The 24,459-nt window shown below is 41.4% G+C and overlaps 1 protein-coding gene across 3 annotated transcripts; it reads right to left on the bottom strand.

Annotated features, from left to right (window-relative positions):
* Window positions 1-3,995: 3,995 nt before the first annotated feature.
* Window positions 3,996-24,044, bottom strand: LOC145444705 (uncharacterized). Of its 3 annotated transcripts, none has more exons than XM_080322711.1 (16): window positions 23,767-24,044; window positions 21,572-21,783; window positions 17,474-17,686; window positions 15,684-15,821; window positions 15,293-15,613; window positions 14,593-14,691; window positions 14,326-14,380; window positions 13,780-13,936; window positions 13,097-13,181; window positions 11,899-11,953; window positions 11,073-11,209; window positions 9,221-9,340; window positions 8,920-9,159; window positions 7,760-7,957; window positions 7,377-7,451; window positions 3,996-5,575 (listed from the first exon to the last, which is right to left on the bottom strand). In XM_080322711.1, exons 1-16 carry the CDS (start codon window positions 24,012-24,014, stop codon window positions 5,163-5,165), a joined length of 2,766 nt encoding a protein of 921 aa, XP_080178837.1. In that variant the 5' UTR covers window positions 24,015-24,044; the 3' UTR covers window positions 3,996-5,162. The 3 variants fall into 3 exon arrangements, with proteins under 3 accessions (XP_080178837.1, XP_080178838.1, XP_080178839.1); XM_080322712.1 differs by having other exon boundaries at window positions 11,073-11,206; XM_080322713.1 differs by lacking the exon at window positions 14,593-14,691.
* Window positions 24,045-24,459: the final 415 nt, after the last annotated feature.

Genomic DNA, 24,459 nt, shown 5'->3' with positions numbered 1-24,459 from the left:
AGGTTAGTTTTGTATTCGTGTTAGCTTCGATTATATTTTGAATAACTGGCTATTTCGAATTCTTCGCTATTATGTCACTAGCAGTTATATAACTCACTGTTTCCACTCGCTATTTCGATCGCGAGCAGTCGTAGCGTTTTGTGTCCAAAACATAGCTATAGTAACATTTCCATGACAACTGGAAAATTGTGACAACTTCAATGATAATACCAAAAAGTATGAGTATTTTCCATCGATGTTCATGAATGAACAATTTTGAAACATTTGACCATACAAAATCACGGAATGTGCATATTTATTGTTGAAAATATAGCGCGGAAGGAGAGGTGAGGCACAGAATGGTGGAGCCTCACCTGTGATAGCGTTATTCATCGTAAACAGCTTAAAAATTGTAACAACCGGTATTAATCGAATGCTATTGTCGCACTGATTCCGGTAATCTAATTATTAATAGCATCAGAACACCGGAACCCCTCAAAGCTGCCAAGAAATGTTAAATTAGGCATTGTTACGTAAAATGACAGCGCAGAGAAACAATGACGAGATAGGGCAGAGTTGGATTTGCCTCACCTACTGTCAGGGGGTGATTACTTTATGAATGTATTCGATTGCGATTACGATTACTTCGGAATCACGCGATTACGATTACGATTACGTTGGAAAAGTAATCACGATTACTCACGATTACATTTGTTTTGCTTCTTAGGACTATAATCTTAAATGATATATTGGAAGACAATACAAGGATTGCGATGAAAAGGCCTAATGAGATATCAACTCTCTTCATACATCATGCGTCATATGCTTATTACGTCATAATATACCAATTGCCCATCTTTATAGTAGATGATTTATCGCATCCAACAATTTGCATTATTGCCAGGTCTTTACCTGCCGCACCCCAAATTCCTTAATAGGGTGGGGAGCGTGCTCGAAGGGGACTCAAAAGTATTTCATAAACCAACATAAATTATAGAGTATTTTCGAGAATTTAAATAATTCTTGAAAATGTTCTTCGAGCTTTGCGATTCAAATATGTCCCTAGTACAGGGGTCACCAACGCGGACCAAATGAGTCGCCCGTGGTCGCTGTAGCAGTGGTGGCTTTTGGGGTGGGCGAGGTGGGCGGTCGCCCGGGCCCCCCTGTTCGAAGGGTCCCCCTATTTGGATTATGCGCTTTTTTCAAGGATAATAACGAGTAAACATGGAAATCCGTGTAAAGCAAGAATAGGATTCCGTACAGATGTGTCAATCTCCATCAAATCTCTGCATTTGTCGGAAAAGTACCATATCCCGATAATCATCACGTCTCTGCATGCGGTAGAATTACTTTGTTTTGATGTAGTATATCCTTGCACACATGAAAAAACAGACATGGCCGAATCCAGCACCTGGCCAAACCTTGCCGTGGTGAAAGATAGATAATAATAACAGATGCGAAAGAGGGGTCTGGGGGGCCAAGCCCCCCATTAGCTATGAATAGATACTTATAGGGGGGCCGGTAAGTCTCGCCAACGCTTCGGCGCGCACCGCAGCAACGCAACTGAGCCCGGAAGAGCTGGTGTGAGTCCCGGCGAGTGAGCGTTTTTTGTTCTTGGTAAGGGGCGGAAACCCGACCCAGTGCTCTGATTGTCTAAGTGAAGAAATCCAACTGAACACGGATAAACGGCGGGAGTAAGTGGTAACCCGTCGGTCGTCGCAATAATCAGTACACACTACACAAGAAGTAGCTTTTTGTTTCAAAACGGTTGGTGACGCCTGCTCCAGTAGATAGCTGGGTTTGAAATGCATACCTCTTCCCCTCAAGAAAAAACATGCATAGGCTATTTTATAGGGAACAGGCATTTCGGAGCCGGTCATTACCGCGCCACGATCCCACAACACCCCAAAAGACATATATGCAGTTTCGGCCAACACGCAACTCCACGAGATATGATACCAAAGAAATACCTTGGCAGAGACTTAGGGTATTCGTCCATTGTCAATGGTCGCGCTGGGTGGACGTGACTAATAACTCCTGTCCTTCCAATCTGGGCCCACAATGCAAATGTCACCCGGCGCATCCACAAAGGAATAAAGCCACGACAATTTGTGTGAGCGTCTCACAAAAGATATTCTTTTAGTCTGCTACGTTTGGGCGAGTACAATATCTTTTGATTATACAACAGACTGGAGGTCGCGAATTAACAACATACAATAAAGTAATTGTAACAACATACCAGATGCCATGATTATGAATTACGTGCCCCAGCTCTACAGGTAAATCTGACACTCGGGGCTGAGAGAGGTTATAAATGAACAGTAATAAAAATGCAATTACCAATATTATTGACGAAATCCAGTTTTGAAAATCGACCAACGGTTGGACAGGGGGACGAATTGCTGTTTTGGCTGAATTGCTGATTCTAGCCACAACCCACGCTAACATGTCAGGCTATATAAGCGGATGGTTATAGCGGCAGGTCCAAATGCTAAGTAACGAACTGTGAAATAGCGATTGACGCCCGTTTCAAGTAGTTATATGAGAATAAGATATAGTGAACATAAAAATTCTGCCTTCAACTTGATACATATACTGCGAGTTGCTGTTACGAGAAACGGCTAATCACGGCTCGGTTATGATATATATCAGCAGCTGTTTATTTGTAATGCTTCGTTGTGGAAACTGCAATGTTTTATTCGACAAGATCAAAATTCCGAATCTTCGTCAGGTGCACGTGCGTACGTAGGCCTCTTGCTCGCCAAGTAGCAACGGTAAACTGCGTTTAACTAAGCACAACCAAACATCAATAGATAAGTTACTATTTGAAACTATAGGCAGAGTGGTGATCAATATCCTGCTGCGAGGTAGGGGCTTCTGTAGTGTATTGATAACCTGATATACACCACGGGAGGTGTTCTTACAATCACACTACAATGTCCATCGCATGTCTGTTTACTATGTGTGGATACCTCTTACGCAATGACGAGCGGAGCTATTACTTCTGACGTAATAATGAGTCAGTGGCGTTTGAAAACAGACGTTTGTGCTATCGCTAACGTGGTATCTCATCTCATTCTTGTTCACGAATATTCAGTTTATGTCATAGTCCTTGTACAAACAAAAAGTAATCGTTCTTTCACAAAAAATCGATTAGATATGGGAAGTAGTCGATTACGATTACGATTACTTCGGATTTTTTTCAAAATGCTGTAATCGTCGTAATCGATTACGATTACTAATCGCGATTACCCCGAGTGTCAGCTAACAATCGGACAATCCCCACGAAGTTTTACATTGCGCTATCGACGGCGAAAAGTATGAATCTTTTATGGCTTTTATGTAGTGCAGAGCAAATACATTCCCTTACAGATATATCTGTTAGATATTTCCCATCCAGAGCTACCTTCAATTGTGTGAGAGAGAGAGAGATATGATATTCTTTCTCGCCTGCACCATCGAGATGCTTTGGCGACGGAGTTGCGATACGGCCCCATGAGGTCATCTAGTCTGCGCCCCCGTTTTTTTTCTCCTCCATGCTATCCGTGATTGCTGAGCGCCTAGCAGGATAGCTGCGGATACCATTTTTCGAGTCTCTGGTATGACCCGGCCGGGAATCGAACCCACGACCTACCGCTCGAGAAGCCGGACGCATAACCGTTACACTATCTCGCTATATGTATAGTATCTTTTACCGTAGCCTGCGTGTAAAGAGTGCTAATGTGATAAGAAACAAGTCGTTAAACGAATCAGCTGCCATTTTGGGTATGCAAGCCTATATATGTTTGTAAATCTGACTTCAGGGGGTAAGTGCCTCACCAACCAATCAACCATGAACCTCACCGCACGTCACTGGTAATTCGTGAAGGTAAAAAGTGAGACAAGGCGAATTTCAGTCATACGAGATACCATTTTCTTTATTCTACCAAACCTCCTGCTCTACTGGGACTTACTGACCAGGAATAGATGGTGCGTAGCCTACCCTTGTACATAAGCCACAAACCACAATTTACGTAAATATCATCATTGACATTGATGAATTTTATTTTATGTCTGCTATTGCAACAGATTACCTTACCAATGGATTAACATTGTCTCGGACGGGCAAATATAGAAGTGGCAAGAAATTTAAAAGTGTAAGTACCACCGGCGCACGGCACAACATCGGAAGCAGGCCGTGAGTCGAGAGAGATCCCAAAGAACAAGCGACAGGAATTCGTGTCATTTAACGTCATTGTAATTCGATGGCCCTGTTTTTAAACATTTATTGCTATTTTTACTCCATCCGATTAACGGTCGTCAGAAACGTCAGAATACGTCGGCTAATGGGAGTTTCTCGCGTGATGCATGAAATATAACGAACAGTAAAAATTCAAAAGGAAACGGAATGTCAATACGATGCTCTGGAAGAATAAAGATAAGAAAATACCAAATTATCGTTAACATGTCGGAGAACAGGCAATATTTTCATTGTGGTCGCATATTACCGCACCATCTACAGTCACATGACGCCAACACGAGTGATACTCGCATACTTGACTCAAAGCCTAATATACTCGGTTCGGAATTACTCAGGTACTCGATTTTGCCCAGAGATATACTGTACGTCATCATACCCCGTAACACACAGTAGCGGACACATCGAGGTTCCACAGGTGGTCAAAGTAGGCATCGTTGTTGCTCAAATAGACTTAAAATTTTACGCATAAATTTCTACGCATGTATAATTAGGAGTTGGGATTTCCAAGGCAGTAAAAAGTAAGTACTATAGGCCTAATTTTGCCTAAACACTGAAAACTGTGAAGTAGTAGTAGTCTAAAATCATAATCACTCGAGTAGGTAGTGCGAGTACGAGAAACCTACTCGAGTACTTCGAAAAAGCAGAAGTCCTTCATTACTGACCACCTCTGCGAGGTTCAGACCAAGAACGAGGCGAAGAATCAACCATTTTCGAAATTTAAATACGCCGATATCACATTGCAATCTTAACTTATTCATGCTTGCATATCGACGCGGTGATCTTCGTTTTTGTGGTCACGCGCCATCGCGCCATGCTTTGACGAAAAGGTGGAAGCCTTGCGGCAAGAGTCCGATTGGTCGCTGGAAAAGGATTTGGCGGTGGTGCGCATCTGGGGGGCGTCGTAGGTGAAGTCTGGCGGTAGTGAAGATAGCCAATACAGGACTTACAGTGCCGTTCTCGGAATATCAACAGACACTGCCACACTAGGCTCACTATCCCGCCTGCCGTCGCTGTCAACGCTTCGCATACTTACGTACACGTGCGACGCCCTGTTGCCTGTCACGTGACTGGCGTCAGGTAGCGTATTGTTCGAATTGTTACGCGCGTGGTCGCTGTCTCCCATAATGCAATACTCGTCGACTTTGAAATCGTCGTGGCCGGCGGAGGGCAACGAGGCGTTGCCGCTGTCGCGTTGCTTTGACGAAAAGGTGGAAGCCTTGCGGCTAGAGTCCGATTGGTCGCTGGAAAAGGATTTGGCGGTGGTGCGCATCTGGGGGGCGTCGTAGGTGAAATCTGGCGGCAGATCGAACGTCGGCGATATCGGGTCGGTGCCGGAGCGAGCCACGGGGAAAAGATCTGAAGATGATTGCAGTTGAGTCAAAAATGCTCATGATGCCAATAATTTACTGCATCAAAGTATGTATGAGAGTACGTAGACTGTCAACAAACAGGAGTGACGGTGTTATACTTCGAAATTTGAAGGGATAATAGCGCATCTGGCAGCACCGCTGAGCACGTGCAGAACTATTTGCCTACTGCTCGTAGGCGAGAAAAATGTTCTGGCGAATGGGATGGAAGTCACTCAATGGCGTGTTTAGATACGGTTACCATACGTCCTCCTTTAGGAGGATTTGCCCTCCTTTTTCAGGTTTTTGAAAATGTCCTCCGAGGACGCCCAAATGTCCTCCCTTTTGAGATTTTGCCCTACTTTTTGAGAATTTTGGTCAAATTTACTGGGAAATTGGAGTGAGATACCGTAAATCAGTATCGAAGTAAAGGTCCGGCGGGTATTTAGGGAGCTAAGCCGGAAAGATGACCTTTTTTTTGTCAATCGACCACGAACTGAGAAAAATTTACCATTTTCTCAAGGTTTTTCTCCGGAATTTTGGGTTTGAAAATTTCGAAAAAGTATCCACCTTTCCCGATTCCAAAATATGGTAACCCTAGTTTGGATGAATTCCTAGCAGTCACAACATGATATCTAGTAACGTCGCGCATTTAGATCAAAATCAATGTTGTTGAAGAACAACAACAACGATAAGGATGCAGTCAATCTTTCACTCACAACGCGAGCCTCGTATTTGAGTATTTGGCTGTATTAAGGTTATGTTTAATAATATGGTCTAGAAATAGACTGCATTAAATGTATTACGCGCCAAAGTATCAATGAAATACATGACACGCATAGTTTCGCAGGATAGCCTAAACCCAACATCTTAAAATAGAGAGAAATATCGCACTCACGCACTTTATAAGGCGAGGGGGTGTAATGATTTGAAAAAACTACTCCAAGTCGTTTTAACACCCACCTATCTGGTCATTCTATCGCAGGCTTGTGGTGTATTGAAGTGATGAAATTGTTAAATCAATGGGAAATGATTAATCACTGATGGAACCTACAGATAAGAAATAATTCATGTCGTAGCGCAAACGAGGCGGATAAATTTCAGGATCCGAGTCAGAAAATCTCAAGATTGTCTGACTCACCATACCAAACTAAAATTTGGCCATTAGCAACGAAGGCACATCACGGGAATCATGGACTTTGTCATGCACAGACTGCCCGTTGCCCGATAAACATAAATGCTGTCTTCAGTCATTTCCGGTTGAAGATGTGATCATGAAAGCGAAACGCAAACCTTGGTGATTATACATGTTTGCAAATTATGAACTTCAAGAATGAGGTATATCCTAGTCATGGACTGGATGTTGGACGTTTTGACACTTACAACATGTTTACATCGAATCTTTTTTGCTATTTAGTGCTAGATGAATGAGACGAGATGGAGTGGAGATACATGGAACAGCGGAGTGTCGTGTGTGTTATCAAATCGTGATGGACGCATTCTGCGCTATACAGTAACCAGCAGTGTGCCCTCTACTGACACACTTAGTCAATAGTCATACGGTTGCGTGTCACAATGATAAAGGTTATATGACATTCATCGTTGGATCATCTTATGCTATTCACCATTCACTGAGTCGCACAGCAAAATACAAGAGTTCTAAATCGGGAGGTAAAGATTCGTGGAATGACCGTGCAATATCACGCCACATGATTGCCGAGAACCATTCCAGATGTTTGACGTCATCGAAAATCGATAGCGCATCCGTTGTTATGGAACCATTCTGTCGAACTGCATAAATTGCATCTCACCTGCTTTCGCTTGGTCCGCGTCGTCGATCAGATTTGGCGTTATTGAAACCATATCCGTCTGCGCTGGAATTTTTTCTGTCGTACCAGAAAAACATGTATCGGTGGATGTACGCGTAATCGTTTCAAGACTGGACTTTGCGTTATTACATAACAAGTAATTGGCGAAGGCCCAACAGGCCAACACTCTGACTTCGAATAGGCATTGCTCTGTTAGGCGTATATGACGATTTCGAAATTAATTTTAGATTATCCTGGTACCGTGTAGATGCTAGTCACTAATAGCAATCGGCTATTTCAAGCTTCCAAAGCAAATAGCCTAATATAGCTTTAAATTTCATACTGTCACCGTAAAAGGCATCGTTTCTTATTTGTATTCGACTCACTCTTTGGCATTGATAACTTGGGCATCATGTACGGCGACGAGTTCGAGAGATCAGCCAAGTGCTGTTCGTTTGTCGCGTCGAGGGCCTGGATTGAACTCGATTTGGGGATTACGGAAGGGGCATTGTACACATCAGCGTCATCATCAACTCGCGTTGCATCATTATAGTCCACTTGCACAGGTACCGATGAATCGTTCACTGAAAATGCATTACATCAGCTAATTCGGAGAACACAGTTTCAGCACAGTACACATCAACAACATATCGTGATCACGAGATGGTTTTGTACTACATTAGACACGCAGTAATCACACTCAGAGGTGGTCGGTAACTACAATAAAGTACTTCTACTTTGTCGGAGTACCCAAGTAGGTTTTGCCTATTACTCATACGCCTGATTCCAGTGGTTATGTTTTAGACTATTTCTACTTTCAGTTACTTTTAGGCAAAACAGCTTACTTTTTAGAATATGGATTTTGTAAAGTAGAGAGTATAACGAGAATATGTCTGCATCACCGTTATGACCGTAATTATTATGACAACCGAGAGAAAGAGCCCCTGTATCACGGTATCCGAACATATTTTAGAAAATTGCACCTATTTGTAGTGTCATTTTGCGTTAGTCGCGAAGATGCACCCCACAATTTTCGAAAACAGCCACCCCGAATAACTGCGCAAAGTATGCGACCAATCGATCAAATCAACTATTTGAAACTACCTACTTGACTACTTTTCACATCTTTAATTCCCGCATCTGCTTCAAGTAGGTCTGACAGGTCTTGGAAATCGCAATATATTTCTACTTTTAACCAAGTAGAAATTTAAGGCGTTATATATACTTCTATACTTGAGTAGCAACGCATAATACTTTGACCATCTTTGAATTCGCACTCAAATAAATTCGGGACCTACAGCCGCAGGGTTCTTAAAGAGCTTTACCGACGGGTATACCGCTACGTGCTGAAGTTTCCAAGCTAATAAACAAACTGCATCAGCATTTTGACGAAAAATGGCATTCCAGACCGAATGTCACGAATTCAAACTCTGGATTGTAAAGGTGAGGCATACGACAATGCGTTCGCGACAAGCTACATCATTGTCCGTGACACGCAGCTATTACGATGTCACGCGATATCAATCGAGATGTATTGATCACTCACCGTCGCAGTCAAACGGATTTTTGTCGATAGATTGGTTGTCGGCGACAACAGATGATTCTTTTCTATATGTGGGGTTGGTGAAGCCATTGTTTGCGCCCGTTTTAGTTTTCGAGTTCTTCTTCCAAAATCCCCACTTTTTAGTGGGCTTCGTGCTCGCTACGGAGGTGTCGGTGGAGCTTCTCCCCTTTTCTGCGTGTGATGATAACGATATGGCGCTGTCTGTATTACTGACCGGTGTAGCTGTGTGAATGATGACGTATGTTTGCGATCTTTCGGATAAGCATTTTGTGAATGTCCGTACCGTTTTCGGCCGGTGATTCCAGCTCTATCGCTTGATATACGTTTTGCGCTGGTGGACCGGTCTCCGGCGGGGTTTGCTGACTGAAAGAACTCTCTTGCTGTTTCGATCGTGATGTCGCGGCTAAAAAGACAATAGGCTACGATACCAATATGGCCTTGGAAATCATACCAATGAAAATCTTTAATATTTCATATTCTATCACATAAATTTTACTGTTATCTAATATATTGGCTATCAAATGCACCCAATTGAAATGCATATGCAGATGAGCAGAATGCAAATAAAAAACAATAACAGTCAATGCGCTATGTATGATTAGGAAAAAACTATTTCCCATCATTTTTGAAACGATACGATTTCCAATATTTGGCGGTAAATCGTCATTTATCACATTCGGTATTGCCCACATGTGGCTTTTAACACCGATAGCCCGAAATTACTCAGATTCCATATTAAATTTTAAGATATGATGTCACTTACAAGCAGATAACGTTAGATAGTGGTACATTTCGCGGAAACACTGACATTTGAAGCTACATACCCCACGGAAAGACTGCGAGAGACCCGCAACCATCGCGTGACACATTCCATACCATAGCGGTCGCATTTGCGAATGGTTCTTGAGAATTAACACGCTATGCGTGATTATCGGTAGTCTTTCTTAAACAACCGTAAACGAGCTATTGGTTCTACGCTATGTATACCTTATCTTATAAGTAGGGCGATTTTTTTGACCTAATAAACGGAAGATTTTGCTCTAAAACATCAGAATTTTGACATTTATTGACCTAAAAAAAAACTTAATTTTGACCGAATTTTGACTTTCCCTATGCAAATTAGGTGTTTTCGCCCATAAGTTTAAAATTGTAGGATACTATTCATCTTCAATTCTAGTTGGAACTGTCTGCCCTTACGAAGTAGTTTGGCCCGAAAAAAACATTTTTGACTTAAAAACTGACAAATACTTTATTTTAACGAAATCTGGCCCTGTGAAGAATACCAGTAGTCATATCACATATTATCGTAGAAATAATTAAAATTTGTTGTAGCACAACGAAAGATACTTTCCTACATTCTCGAGTGGAAAGTGTCTGTCCTTACGAAGTAGCTTGCCAAGAATGGAGAAAGAACGTTAAGCAGCAGCAATTGTTGGCTGACAATACAGAAGTTGTGCGTACACTGCTGGTGAAACACCGTGTTGCTTCATTCTGACAATGTTGTTTAAATCACAATTTTTCATCATGCGCTTTTTGATATTAGAATCATGCAATGCCCAAGCAGTCTTGCTTCAGTTAGGATATTGCGGTACGTTGACCATAACACAATGTCCAGCTATTTGTTCCATTTGACCGTTTACGATTCACAATCATCAGACAATAGGCCGTCTATAACGGTAGGCCTATAAATTATGCTACAAGCTGTAAAATATCAAAGGATTAGTTAACCGACAGTGCAAAATCTACAATACAAACGAAATGCAGGGGGCAAAAAAATTTTGACTTTGTTAACAATTTTGACAATTTTTTGACAAATTTTGACATGTCAAAAAAAATCGCCCTACATATAAGAGATACATATTTTCAATACATTATTCTATTACGAAACTGCCTGCAATCTAAACATGAAACGTGAATTTCTGATGAATTACCTGACATGATTATTGATTATATCAGTTATCACACGCTGTTGCTGAATTCGTAAGTGCGAGCAGCTATGCTTTTTCCAAATGTGTGTTACCATCTAATCGGTGTCCTAATACCCGCGATGCGTCTACGTCAGTGACGTATATAAAGCCCACTATGCTGCCGATCTCATAATATATGTATCCAACATACGTAACCTAATCGCGAACCTTGACTTTGTGTAACATCTTCAGCAACGGAATAGGTTGTGGTATCGTGTGAAGTACTGGCCCCTCTATCAAATTCTCTTTGCGCAGCTACCTTCGCCGCAAGAATAGAATCTATACTGGCATGTGACGAGCTCCTGCTGTTCAAGGAAATTATACAAATTAGAATAATGTGTTGCGTGAACATAGTTCACGTTTAATGTTATCTACTGTTACGCTGCGCAGTATATTTTGGTATATGCGCGTGTGTTGCCTCCGTCGGTTTCATGATAGACATGTTTCTGTTTCCACTTTAGGTGTTTGCTTATGCTATTTAAAGGAGATTTACCTTTACACACGCACCTTATCATCAATTTGAACAAGTTAGCCTCTTTGTCGCACTTAAATTATTTCCGATCATATGCTTGAAAAATACGGTAACAGAGAACGTTTAAATCGAAAGTTTAATTACTAGAACGAAAATAGTGTCGAAATTATGTGCCACTAACATTCCGTGTTTAAAACACTATTGCGTTATATGAATAATAGCCATAGTCTCGGATTCAGCATCTCCAACTATCCGAATCACACATTTCATTGCTTAAATTTCAGTTACTATGTGACTCCTTCTGATTCTGTAGACCACCAGTCAGCACTGTGACGCCCTCCTATTATGTACACAGGTAGCAGAATACAAAATATACTTCACGTCATATTTATGTTTCTCCTATACGAAATGGGTTGTTGTAGGTCACTGAATATCGCCAATGACTTACAGCTAAGATAGTTGAATCGGGTTGAATCGGTTGAATCATTAAACTGTAACGTGCATTTAAAGTACAGTACTGACCTGCTCCCTTGAGTATCCAGCCTCACAAAGTTTTTGCCACACATGTCACTTTTATCTGTGAAAATGAAGGGTGTTGATACAAGGGGGTTTGAACTTTGAACGCCACATGTTACGACGTATGATTGCACACGGAACGTTGGAATCGTAGCTTGCTTTGCGACATATAGGAGACGTGGCGTATGAACATAATAATAGGATACTATATCAGAGGACTATCGGATGTCATCAATATTTCGGTGAGTGAATCTCGTACATACTAATGCTTGCGGACTTGGTATCAAACATTCAATCTACTGGATGAATGCTTACGACGGCATGCAGAGTCGAAGAATGTTAATTTCGACATGCGAACCCTACTGACTGATCCACAAGTACTGCGATATGTTGTTGAATATGTTAGATCGACTCGAGGAATATTGTAAAACCTTTTTATGTGCACATGTGTACCTATCTCCGTTATATATTATGAACATTCTGTAGCGTTTAACTTGTTTCTGTCCATGGCGCAAAAAGCCTTCAGCTGTGATAAGCGCCACTCATGCCAACGTTTTTACCTATAATAATAATAATAATAACTGGATGAAGTGGATAAGAGTCAAACTGTAACTGAGTCTTTCACGCATGTGATGCGACTCAACAATCTTTGTGACGTCAAATAGTTGAAACGATATGCATAGTCTGCCAAAGAATGTAGGACTCAAACTAGTCATTTGTGGTACAGAACTTCAGAACGTTCGCTACCGATGATAGTCAGTCGAAATGCTTATACCGAATAAATTAACAATATGACGTTATTTGTTTCGCGTAATGTAAGACTGCTACATTCTTTGTAGTCTGCATGTCGCATTGCTGCTACTGAATGTTTCGCGATTTCACGTATCCATTCATTCGTCCAACTAAAATGGCATGAGTAGTCGTTCGGAGTGCTGGTCCAAAATGGTTTCGCTACAATCACTGGAATTACCAAGAAAATATGTTGCGTCATCTAATCCATGCCTACACGCCCTTAAAGTTACTTCTTATGTCAAATATAAAGAGGTCAATAATGCTCCCACAGTGTATTACCAGGATTTATTGTGATATTTCATTCCGGTTATATTCATCACCCCTTGTATAGCCTGTTAAGGCCACCAGTATGCTGATATTGCCCTAGGTGAGAGTGAGTGTGACGAGCCTGATATATACGTCGTAAACTGACCTTGTTGACTGTCCCTACGAGTTGTATCGTCTCCTCTTCCCTCTTCCATAAGGAACGGAATTTCGACATACGTGTTCTCTCTTGGCTGAAAGGCAGGAATGCTGGCATTGATAACGGGCTATGTATTTGTGAAATTCCAAATCGGTCTTGGTGTATCTCTATTACTCATGTTCTCAGGAGAGACATATTTCGTGCCGAGTGTACTGTGGGAATATGCTGTCCGCGACAATGTATTATTCATGTACTGGTTTTTAATAAGATTTGTAATGTGAATATGAACATGAGCGAAAGTACAGATATGAGAAATTGTACTCTTGATTTAATGTTTAAACCCGATTATAGAACATTTTATCAGTTTCACAAATTCTAATTCTAATTCTAAATTATTATTCTAATTCTGGTAATCAGAGAGCTATGGACGTATTTTGACATTTCGACGTAAATCGATGAGTATTTCTGATGTAGTGAGAAGACCATTCCCTGTTGGCCGTGTGCGTGTTGAGAACTGTATGCTTTTCAATTCACACTCGTGGTTCAGCGATTATGTAGCGAGTTATGAAAGGAATGCGTGGAAATTTTGTCACGACTTATGTAACTGCTCCTGTAGAGACGTGAATAGTATGCTTTCTACTAATATAGCATGCAACTGACTCAGCATCAAAACAATACAACGCTATATTTACCCGATAGTCGTCATCGTCAAACCTATGGAACGCCACTGCATCCATCGCAACCGGCTCACTTATGGCTACGCTGCTCTTTCTGTTTTTTCCTTTGCACCAGAAAAACATTCCAATCGCAAATACTACCAAGAGAGCGACTGCGGCTACAATCGGATACCTGAAAAATGCATGTCATGTCAAGGACTCAAGTTTATATGTATGAGTGTATGAATCCATCACTGAATATAAATCTCAAAATTTTACATCCGGACAGATGTTGCCAGACATAACTATCGCCTCATTGTGGCGCCATGTACCATGGCACGTGTTGACATGTTGTGACGAAACCGAATTCGGGGTGTGGCAATAGGGCGTGTGATGACATGACCAATTGCCAACTCCACCACAGCGTCGACTGGTTGACTTTTGACACGTATGCTATAGTTGTAACTGATTCTTTTCGGCAGAGACATTTTTCCCTGCAGATTAATCGTTACACTCCTAAATTCATTTCGTGGTTATGAACAGCCGTTAGTTAACCGAGGAAAGCGCATGCTTACAAATTACCATAAGAACGGAGCTGAATCTTCTGCAACATTCTTTTCCGCCGTTTTATCACCGCCTGTGAGAAAGTACAAAATTACTATTGAATAGACTGCGTCACACTTTCAGAAATATACGCTCATACAGTAACACAAAATATCTGATAACCATATGTTACCAACGTGTGCGTTATGCTGTGGTTTCATTTTAGAGGATAAAGTGTTGATAAATGTACGTGTTATCAAAATTACTACATGCAATGCGTCGACTGATCGCAAACCAAAAGCATACCTCCTACTAATGAGCCATTCTTCGCTATAGAAAGACTGGTAGTTTGAGTTATGGCTGTGTGATCGGTGCTGGACGCTTCATTAGCAGTACGTTCGATACCTATAAGAGTAATTTAATGCGTGTAATGACGGAACGAACGTTGAACGAGCATCGCAAATGCCGCAAAAGATTTTCCAAAATATCAAGATCGATATCTATTTACAGTATTGATCTGTAATGCAGACAGAAGATTTGCGTTGATCCCAAACATCTTGAAAATAGGCGTATGCAATTTCGTCATTATATATTGTTCTAAATTTGCTTTTGTTTTTATAAATTTGAGTAATGCTAATAGCCATTTATCTCCCGACTCGGATATGTGTAAACTGAGCTTTCTTTCGGCAATATGCAAAATTGAATGCCTGCTGCTCGTAGGGTGAAGCCAATTAGTGTTTGCTGTTCAGTGTTCATTCATGTATAGCCGCAGGCAATTATTAAGTCGAACCAAGTGCTGATTGCCCAGAAACCCCCTCCCCCATTATAATAATAAAAACATGAATAAATGCCATTCGTAAACCCGGAAAGCAGCGTGACGTACGGCCGATTGGAAAATCGGGAAATTCATTTGTGCCTTCCAAAGTGATCGATCATAATGTAATACATTATTTTTTGTAGGACAGTACAGTTATATATCACGGAATAAATTGCAGCAATTACTCACAATTATCGAGGTCGCAGAAACTTTTTTCTATCGTTGGGTCGGTGGTGTAGCACCATGGACCGTCGTCTGCGTTGCCCGGATTGCGACAAAAATTGTGCCCTCTATCGTCTGCATCAGGTAGAAGCTTCTGCTTAAGAGATTCCGAATCCCATCTTTGACACACGAAACCATCCGTCGTGTATGAACAATTTTTCGAGATAACGGATGATGGTACAGTTGTCGGAGTCGATGCACTTGCTGTGGTCGTCAAGGTATTGGTTTCAGCAAGCGTAGTTGATGCGGCGATAGTGATTGTGGTCGGGGAAGCCGTCGTTGGAAATACTAAAACGCAACAGATGCCATCAAGTACACTTCACGGAACTGCACTATGGCACATCTTATATCATGATACCTGCTCTCCAGGTAGCAGAAAACCCGTGTTTTCTGTATTTGCTGTCAGTTACCAGATGTACCGTCGCTATCTCGGATTTGATATTCACCGTCTTAGTACTCTCTTCGCAATACCGAGTTTTTATCGATCCGTAAGCACCTTCACAGAAATTTCATGATGAATTTCATTCTATTCCAATGGTACACTCTAGGGATGGTGTGAACGTGAGGTTCACGTTCGCGTTCTGTGTGTGAACCTCGGAAATTTAGAGGTTCACGTTCAAGAACGAACCTTGGTAGGTTCTGCACTGTGAACCTTTTTCATACATTACAATTTTCGCTTCATTATAACATCCTTGGTTGAAATTTATTTCATTTCAAATGCGGGCCACTCTCTGCATGGCGCTGGCAACATAAAAATCAACACTAAACGAACATGCACCTTGACAATCTCACAAATATTATTTTCTTTGTTACAAAAGTTTGCTCGAAATATCCAGTTTTCCGTTTGTGAATATTTAGTGACTCTCTGCTGTGAGCTTGACTTTCAATCACACAACATCAAGAGTGTTGTACTGCATGTAGGTAGTCAGCGAATGATGCTTATTCAACCAATCAATGAAATTGATATCGCTGTCTGATGTAAAAAAAATCTGGCCCGCGTACGGGGACAATCTTAATTTCGGGGTAATATCGGTAGCAACAGAAACCCGTTTTACACTCTGCTCAATGTCAACGTAGCAATACTCAGACGCCGAATACAATGTCCGGTCTGGCCTAGACCGTTTGGGCGTAGGCTTATATTCCCTTGCAAGTCCTTGTCGAAATTGCTGTCAAAGCGACGGAAGATATTGATTTTATGGGATTTTAATATCATTTGATTGCCCCAATTGATACATTTGGCGACGTTTAAAACTGTAATATATGTAGCCTACTTCAGCATTGCGGCATTATGTGGCCCGAATCGCCGCTAAGTATCGTGTACAGTAGTACACTAATATAGGCTATCACTTCACTGAAATGTATAGGGTTGGAACTAGGAATATGACGTCATGTGACGTCATGAGGTTCACGTTCGCGTTCACACAGAACCTTTCAAAACGGTTCGCGTTCACACGAACCTGAACCTTTTAGGGGTTCACACCATCCCTAGTACATTCGCATTGACACGCATTCAAATTCGAACACACGTGTTATTTCGTTGTGCTTATTATGACGTCACTGACCAGGGCATAATATCTGTTCGAATAGTAAGAAGCTGTATGGAAGAGCGTCAATTGACTTTTGACCATAATAGTATCGATAGCTATTGACGTGATTGCGTGCATTTTTGCTCACGGTCAGCAATATTGCTTGGAAACATGCCTGCAAAAGTCTTATACAGCAAGAGATTAATGTACGAGTTCATAAATGTGAACATGATCTTAGTATATATTGTAGATTATATGGTGTGAATTCAAAAGAGACAAAATTGTTACAATGACGACATGATCCGATCACCATCTCATTATCAATTTCATATATTTATTTCAGTTCGATATTGGTATTGGGTGCTGATGTCATTCCGAGGCTGTACAGTGTACACTGTACAGTGTACACATCAGTGAACGAAGCAAGCTTCAGGTATTCACATATCACAATAGGCCTACATATAAAGCATGCTGACCATTTGGTTAACTCACTCCGAGTAGTAATAAAACATATCTATGTAGTATTTAAACAATGAAGTTCACCAGCCAAAAGAGTGTTTGAGATGCAGCAGTTGCCAATTCCACTGCAGAACACCGATACGTTTCGTATGTCACCACTCACCAGGGAGTCCGGCATTTATTTCCAGATAATCACTTTCGCAGTCCTTGGAATTGGCGTTAAGATTTGCGAACTGGATCGATGTGAATTCAATTTCGATCTGGCTTCCTGGTGGAGCGTGAATTTGTGTGAAGCAGTTCGCATAGTTTGGGTATTCACCCGGGTAGTTGAGCGACGTTATTACTCCGGATGCTCCTATTTGCGTTTCGTTACACACTGAAAATCAAAATTAGCGTTGGATTCTTAGCGCTCAACCCTCTGCATTGGTCGGTTCAAAGGCATTCGATATATAACAAGAAATGTTTTCAATGCTCACCTGGTTCGCAGGGATATCTACAGTTCTCGATATCCCTGACCTCGTTCCATCTCATAAATATTTTCGCCATATGGATTTATCATTCTGCATTAGATTATTTCTTCCCTACTACGCGAATCTAGTACAACATACGCTACATTAGTATTGTCACGGAACCCCGCGCGATGCTGCATGTATTCGCTCAGTAAGTGGATTAGAGTTGCATTTGAACAAATGCTTTTAAAAAAAATCAATTATTGTCTAATTATGCCATAATTGTGCAAATACTTTCGAAAAAACATGTAGTATGAGCCTACGGACGATTTGCACCCAATATTGTCGACGTATACGACATGGAGTGGCTGGAACCCTCGAAATCGTCGTCGGTTCAACAGTTATATAGCATGTAGTTTGTAGATATAGATTATGGGTGTTCTGATGATGAAGAGGGCCGACCGAAAAAACGCTGCATAACGATTTAGTCCTGGTTAAAGATCTATTTGGTCTGTTCATGACAGTGACCGGAAGCCCTTTTCGTCGAAGGAGCCATATTTACCCTATATTTTCAATTGTCAATGCCAATCCAGTGTGCTGTCATGATTAAAGATTCGTGACATGATGGCTTAAAAACATGTTTTAAGCAGAGTCCATGTATTAAACACGTTTGTTTCAAGTTGATTTTTGTTTTTAATCGAACCCTAAAGTGGATGCGGTACGAAACTTGGATCAACTTTCACGCAGACGTGGGGTTGTATTTAAAACAAATGGTTGTTAAAAACACTTTGTTTAAAAGTAAACAAAGGCCTTTTTAAAAAACAATATTGTGTTTTCTTAAGCTGTAAAATCATGCCATAATTGTGTAAATACTTTCGAAAAAACGTGTTGTATGAGCCCACGGACAATTACCACCCGATATAGCCGACGTATACGATATGGGATGGTTGGAAACCTCAAAATAGTCGATTCAACAGCTATAGTACGTAGAACCGTAGATATTTCGCCAAAGGAGCTGTATTTACCCTATATTTTCAATTGTCAATGTCAATCCCCTATGGCGTAACAATTGGATATTCGTGACGTCATGGATTTAAAAAATGTTTTAAACAAGGGACATGTTTTGACCATGTTAGTTTTAAATTGATTTTTGTTGTAAATGCAACCCTACGCAGACGTGCAATATCTCAGGCAATCGCCAACAGAACAGTCTCCCGTATACATGGCGCGTTTATTGTGATTGAAAATCGTATATATGTACACTGTACTGTAGAGCGACGACCCGACTGTTCAGATCGAAAGCTGCCGAATTCAATCGGGTCATGACAAAGACTATACGATTGCTGTAACACTAGGGTTACCACCTACCATACGTCCTCCTTTAGGAGGATTTGTCCTCCTTTTTCAGGTGTTTGGAAATGTCCTTCGAATACGCCTAAATGTCTTCCTTTTTGGCAATTCGTCCCCCTTTACAGCTTTTACAGCAAGGATAATGGATATATTCGATCGGAAATGGGTATAAATGACGCTAAATAGCTTAAACGGACATTCGGGCGGGTCATTTGGGAGTCGATAGAAGGTGACGACTAGGGTTGGATTATCCGGATAACGGTTAACCGGTTAACCGGTTAACCGCGGGTATTTTTAATATCTGATATCCGGATATAATTCTGCCGGTTAACCGGATAAAAGAGTATCGTTGCTAATGCGTGTTTTACACTTTTTAGTAAGCTTCAATAAGTCCTATGCAGTGTTGTGGGCGACCGATTAGCGAGAAGCGTGTTGCCAAATAGCGAGCTGCGTCTGTGTACATTGCATAATGTAACGCGACGCGATCTCCCGCTGAGAAGATCGTTAATAGGTAGGGCTGGCATAATGATTCGAGTACTCGAATCTGAATCGAGTATTAATTTTAATGATTCGAGTCGAGTAGTAAAATACGATTTTTTCGAGTACTGAAATTATGCACTTCTCGTCACTGAAAGATAATTTATCAGCGAGAATTATAGTCTCGATACTAATTTTCACTGTTGAAGCCTTGAAACCTTGATTGGGGGTATCGTAGCATAGTACAAAGCTACGAAGGTTACAGGACGTAGCACATTTCCGAAGTCATGATTATCTCACAACATTGTCGTCAAGTGCAATGAAATCGATATGGTCCGAAAAATACCAAAGTATCATATGAGATGGATAGTAGGCATTATATTCTTTGTGGTGGCATAAACGGTGCATATCTGAACTTTGACGTATTTCATTCTGTTATGACGTCATAATGGGTGATACTCGATTACTCGACTCGACTCGAAGCATATTACGTGATTCAGAATCGAATCACTCAGGTACTCGATTTTGCCCAGCCCTATTAATAGGTCATTGATTGCCGCGTTCTCGGCTGTCGCCTCTGGCCTGATTTATTGCGTCTTCAACCAACCTATAGTTCCGCTGGATACAAGAATCGCATCTGCGATAGGCCCTGTGCAGTGAGCACACAATACCATCGCTGGCCCGCACAATCGCATCTGCATTGGCTTGGTCCTCACGATATTATCGCTGACCTACACAATCGTATCTGCAATGGGCCTACGAAAGATATCATCGATGGCCTAACCATCGCGTCTCGGGCCTATCATGCGTTGGCTCCTATATCTCTCAATGGCTTGGTGTCGATATGCCGTTAAATGTATTCTGATTAGCGACTGTGATAGTGACATCGCGAAGCTGAATGACATCGAATGTTCGCAAACATGTGCGATTGTGCGTGCGTGCAAGCGTAATTGATTCCCGCTGATACTTAATTCGAAAAAAATCGAAACGCCGTCATTTTATTTCAAACAACCCCTTTAATTTTCGGCTGGCTGCGTGCCTGATCACGTGAATTTCACACGGAGGAATTAGAGCGATGTATCATGTCGGCATCAATTCCAGTATCAGCTACTCGTCCTTCTAGTACTCCAAACCTTAACAGAAGAATGGTCAAGGGGAATGTAAAGTCGTTGAAATTTACGGGAAACGACCTGCCAACCTTTAGACTCTCTACGGAGCGCTGCTTACTATTCAGCCCACTTCTGTGGAAGCTAAAAGAGCATTCGATGCATGTGGACTATTTGTTACAAGATTCCAGTCCCGGCTACAGGATGCCACAATTCATGCGTTGTGCTTTATAACTAAAGGAGGGCGTTGCAGAAGCAGGGAACATTAGATTTCCGTGATTTTTCTCGTATTCGCTCGTACTGCGCGTGTACGTATAGGTCTACTCTACAATAACACTGTGTAATGATTTTGCGATCCGTTTTTCATGCAGACCTCGTGAAATCGATTGTCTCACTTATCAGTTATTATCCGGTTAACCGGTTAGATAAATTCCAAATATCTGGATATATCCGTTATCCGGATAGTGAAAATTATTGATATCCGAACTAACCCTAGTGACGACCTATATTTTTTTAGTCAGCACCACCAAATTGAAGTAAAAAGTGGGTAAAAGGGGAGCCGAACGAAACTAGTGATCTTTTTTTAGTCAACTGCACACATTTTCCAGCAAAAATGGCTGTTTTCAATTTTGATCAACTAACTTTTCTGATTTGGTAAAAGTGTCGTCCTTTCTCGATTCCAGAATATGGCAACCCTATGTAACACCGCAAGTGAAGTTTGGACTAGTAGGTTAGTTTGTATGATCCAATTTATCTTATGGCAATGGTGATCGGATATATCCGTGTAGTTGATAGGATCTCACTTGATAAAATCTGATCGCCCCGTGTTACTTAGACGAAATTCATTCCGCCTGGAGAAAGTAATAACTTATAACTTACTTGTCTCAAAGTAGACCGAAAATCCTGTTCCACCTTCGCCGACATCAGATGTGAAGCTGATCTCAACGGTGTTGTCGGCTCGAGGACTTCTCTGGAAGATAAACACTTTTCGTGGGAGTTCAGACACGTCTTGGGCGCAAAGCTCATTCTTGGCGTCACTATACTCCAGAGCGCCGTTTGCAGCAACAGATGCGAACCGAAGTTTGTCAGGGCTGAAAATTGTTGGAAATACGCATCAAACTTCACAGTACAGTATAGAAACTGGAGATAGAAATGGCATCTCAGATGGACGGGGTTTCGATTTCGAACCGCATCGTCCCATGTGTACGCCACTGCACACGACATACCACCACAACAGCAACAATTCAACTACTATCGCGCCCAATTGCCTTCAGCCAAGGACGGATAAGACGGGCGCGTCATCACAAATCATGTGGATGAGTTAAGTGTGTGTCTTGTGTGGCGAGATAGCGCAGTGGTATAATCCACGGCTACCAATGGGTACGGGTTCGAGTCCAACCGAGGTCGACTTCCGAATTCCGATACCTAAGTGTTGGAGGTTTACCTAGGCTCCTCCTCGCCACCTTATCTGTCAGCGGTGTCTTAAAAAAGCTTAGAGGTGGGCCGTGCTATAAGTCGGCAGTTACGGAAAATAGGAAGAATATCGGCCTGGTGTAAATGACCATAGTAGTCGACAAACACCATGAATACCCCAAAAACAAAACAAAACAAAAAGTGTGAGCCTTGAAGACAGCATGCTGAGACTATGGTTTTGGGAACGCCTGGAGTTCACGGGAATGCCTGTTAAAAACCTCTGGACTAGACCAAGTACGGTCTCTCAGTGACCGATGTAACAATGTTCGATAATGATTATTATTATTATTGAACTTTCGGCTGTCCTCCTTGCTCCTCATTCTCCAATCTCCATTCACTGGTCTTTTTGCAAAGACGCCGTAGGGCAGTGGTTCTCAACCTTTTTGTCTTCGCGGGCTCCTTTTGTACCGTCACGTACCCCCACGGACCCCCTAAGTTTCAGTTCAAATTTAGCTCAATTACCATTTAAGCGTCATCTGTCTTGTGCAAATATTAGTCATAAACAGCAACAAAATTACTTTTTGCGGAAATAACATCATATAATGTGTAGAAAGTCGGTATCAGTATACGCAGTCGTGTCTTGTAAATCAGCGCCTTCAATATGATATAAACGATTACCGAAAATATATATCCCTAAAGATAGCTGGTGGCGAATGAAATATTAACGCGTTACGCTTGCGACAACACCTGTGGGTATTATCGCAACATATGTAGCACCAAAATTGAAAAACATATTTTTTAATGAACGTTAAGCCCAGTCATATATCGTAGGCCCCGAGCTCACATTGAATTTATTCTGGAATAGTGGCAATGTATATTACAGATGTAAATAGATTCCGTGACGAGGTTTCAATCCCGTTACTGGGACAAATTAGGAAAAAAACTTCAGGTAGTTCTATTTCAAACTACTGTTCACTAATTTGCTGCGACTTCAAATCCAAGATGATTTGTAAACCTTTCGAAGTCACCCTGATTGACCTTACTTCTCGAACTCATTATTTTATCCACAAAATCCATCAACGCACCCCTAAACGACAATATGTTTGTATCAGTAGGCTCTTGGGACTTTGGCAATTAAAATGACTTTTCACAGGAGGATGCTTCATCTCAGACGGCCATGCTGTTGATGTGAGTCTTGAAGTTTTAGCAGGTGTGAACAAAATTGCCTCGTGATTTCCCAATATAAGGCTGAGAACCACTGCCGTACGGGAGACACCTCCCACAACATGAAGCATGCTGCTGCTAATACTCGAACCAAGATTTACTAACTATACGCCTATTCTCCTCCACGTAGAGGTATTAATGACCACTGCCCAAGTGCCCATTTATCAAATCGCGACACTTTTATAAATTATGAAATAAATTTCAAATAAGCCGTAGACATTCGCTAACTTTTCGTCCAGAATCAATTTGTATAAACTGAAAGAGAAGACAAACGAATTCTGTTATTCTTTTAAGATTCACTCGTATCTTTTCCATATGGCATCACCCAATCTGTGCCGTTTATACATATTTTCATTTCATGTTGTATATTATTGCTGTAATAAGTAATTGACGGTAAACTTTCTCTCTCTCTCTCTCTCTCGCCTATATATGCTCACCATTTCGGTCCGCTGTCAAACATCTCAGAGTTGTCCAAATGTTCCAAAGTCAACCTGATACTGTCGGATGACGTAATCCTCCATTTGCAATTCAGATTGCGTCGATATCTATTAGGATAACTTGGTGATGTTATCCGTCCAGTTGCATCCGTAATCTGAATTGGTGATTTCGAACATCTCGACACGGTTTGTATGCCTTGCGACATTTCGCAAACGCATAAAAATACTAGGCCTAAAATGCGAAGCATTTTCCTAGACTGTAGGATTGAAACAAAGTCATATCTTTAAGATTGTAAATGTATCATTTATGAGTGATCGCCGGATACGCAACCGCACTTTTAGAATGACTCATTCAGCATCCATGAAAGCAAGGAATTCGTACGGTACGATAAAATTGATCACAATTCGTACTATGAATTTTTCTCCCTCACTAGTTTGGCATTTTAAAATTTCTTATATTCATCGTAAAATGTGATGCACATTTTTGAATTGTTCGAGCACATTGGTCATATTGACCACATTGTATAGTAGAAAAATGGCATAGAATTCCTAATGGATATGTACGACGTACGTACCTAATAATTGAATCAAACCTTAGCTCAATCAGTTTTTATAGCGTAGTAATATACTACCGACCAATGTTCCCTCTAAGCTGCGTGCGTGGGCGGCCGCGCACTGCTGACAAAGTCGCCG

This window comes from Botryllus schlosseri, chromosome 8 (assembly GCF_051294905.1).
Source record: "Botryllus schlosseri isolate E-star chromosome 8, Bs_hap1, whole genome shotgun sequence".
Classification (NCBI taxonomy): domain Eukaryota; kingdom Metazoa; phylum Chordata; class Ascidiacea; order Stolidobranchia; family Styelidae; genus Botryllus; species Botryllus schlosseri.
The sequence above is the reverse complement of the archived record's forward strand: the minus strand, read 5'-3'. Positions and strand labels throughout refer to the sequence as shown.